General features: G+C 60.2%; 1 protein-coding gene across 1 annotated transcript in view; it reads right to left on the bottom strand.

The window, feature by feature from the left end:
* LOC104404225 (proline dehydrogenase 1, mitochondrial-like) overlaps nt 1-1,839 on the bottom strand; it is a gene marked incomplete at its 5' end in the record, with an annotated part of 5,047 nt that overhangs the window by 676 nt on the left and 2,532 nt on the right. Inside the window, 3 exons of the mRNA XM_010012611.1 lie at nt 1,165-1,253; nt 1,392-1,490; nt 1,581-1,756. Of these exons, the coding sequence (XP_010010913.1) occupies nt 1,165-1,253; nt 1,392-1,490; nt 1,581-1,756 (364 nt within the window). The remainder of the gene's footprint in view (nt 1-1,164; nt 1,254-1,391; nt 1,491-1,580; nt 1,757-1,839) is intronic.

The following is a 1,839-nucleotide window of genomic DNA, read 5'->3' as shown; positions in this document are numbered from 1 at the left end:
GGCTGGGCTGGACAATGGCCCCTCCACCTCCCACAACTCTCCTGGCCACAGGGCTCTGCTCCGGCCACCAGGGTGGGCAGGGGTATAGTTCCCTGACCGGGACCCTTGCGTGTCCCTGGAGTGCTGCTGGGGCCAGGGGCAGAGGAGAGGACAAGGTCACACAAGAGGCTGTTGCCCAGGACTTGGTGTGCAGCTCCAGCAGAGCCAATGATGCTCCCAGACCCACAGGGTACAAGAGAGGTTTGTGCCTACCAGGATCAGCCTCTGCCCCTCCTCAGACTGCCCCAATCTCTGCTCATAGACCAAAGCGGAAATCTCTGTGCCCAGCCATCATGGTCTAATGGGGCCTCCAAGAGACAGATGCGATTCTCCACCTACATCCTGCCCAAACCCCATGCAGGGGTCACATCATTGCATGCAGCTGGGAAAGGGAAGGGACAGGCTGGAGAGGCGGGACCTTGCAAACCTCATTGAGTTCAACAAGGTCAAGTGCAAGGTCCTGCCCTGGGTCAGGGCAATCCCCAGCACAGACGCAAGCTGGGGGAGACTGTATTGAGCAGTCCTGGGGTGTTGGGTGAGAAGCTCCCCATGACCTGGCTTCAGTGTGTGCTTGAGCCCACAATCCCCCCATGTGCTGGACTGCACCCTCAGAGCGTGAGCAGCAGCTCAGGGAGGGGATCCTGCCCCTCTGCTGTGCTCTGGGGAGACCTGAGAGCTCCCAGTGCCTAAAGAGGCTACAAGAAACCTGAAGAGGGGCTTTGGACAAGGGGAATGGCTTTAACCTGCCAGAGGGGAGATTGAGATGAGCTCTGAGGCAGAAGCTCTTCCCTGTGAGGGTGCTGAGGTGCTGGCACAGGGTGCCCAGAGAACCTGTGGCTGCCCCATCCCTGGCAGTGTTCAAGGCCAGGCTGGACACAGGGGCTTGGAGCAACCTGCTCTAGTGGAAGGTGTCCCTGCCCGTGGCAGGGATTGGTACTGGATGAGCCTTAAGGTCCCTTTGAACACAAACCATTCCATGACTCTATGACAGAGGCTACAGGGCACTGTTCTCAGCCAGTGGTGCTCTCACAGGCCCACATCCTGGCTCCATCCATCCTGCAGAGCCCCAGGGTCAAGGTGGGGCAGGAGCACGACTGCCGAGTCCCTGCTGCTTGCAGCACTCACCCAAGGGGAAGGTGATCTGGTCGCACATGCCCAGCAGCTGCCCAAAGTACACCTTCTTCTCCGAGGGGTGGATGCCAAGCTCCGTCATCCTGCAAGCCAAGCCTCGGCATGAGGCAGAGCACACAGGGCAGTGTGTCCCACCAGGTGAGCACAGGAGACCTGACAAGTCATATCTCACTGCAGCTCTGCTGGACCCCCAGTCCCTGCCATGCCTTCCCAGCACTTACCTGCACAGGGTGAACTTCACTGTGTCCTCATTGTGAGATGCCACCATCACACTGGCTTTCCTGCTGTGCTTGATCTCCTCCAGGATATAGTCCAGGCACCTGTAAGGCAGCACAGGGGCTCATGGTGAGGCTGCTAGGGCCTGTGCGGGGTGGGGTGGGAGTGAGGACCATGGCTGGGGCTGCCCCTGCCTGTGGTACATCTCGTTGGTCTTGTCATAGGTGGGATTGATGGGATCCTCATAGCCGATCTGGGCCGCCCGCTCCCGCTCCTGCTCCATGTAGGCGCCACGGACAAGCTTGGTGCCAAAGTGCCAGCCCTCCCGGCGTGACAGCTCCACGTCCACTGTCATGTTGTCATAAGCCTCCTGGGACCGGGGGGAAGAGATGGCACAAGGTCACTGCGCCAGTGCCACCTCTGCCCGGTGCCTTCAGGCAACCAGCCCCGAGC

Source organism: Nestor notabilis, unplaced genomic scaffold (assembly GCF_000696875.1).
Source record: "Nestor notabilis isolate BGI_N333 unplaced genomic scaffold, ASM69687v1 scaffold19280, whole genome shotgun sequence".
Taxonomy (NCBI): Eukaryota; Metazoa; Chordata; class Aves; order Psittaciformes; family Psittacidae; genus Nestor; species Nestor notabilis.
Note: the sequence above shows the minus strand (reverse complement) of the source record. Positions and strands in the feature narration are given on the sequence as shown.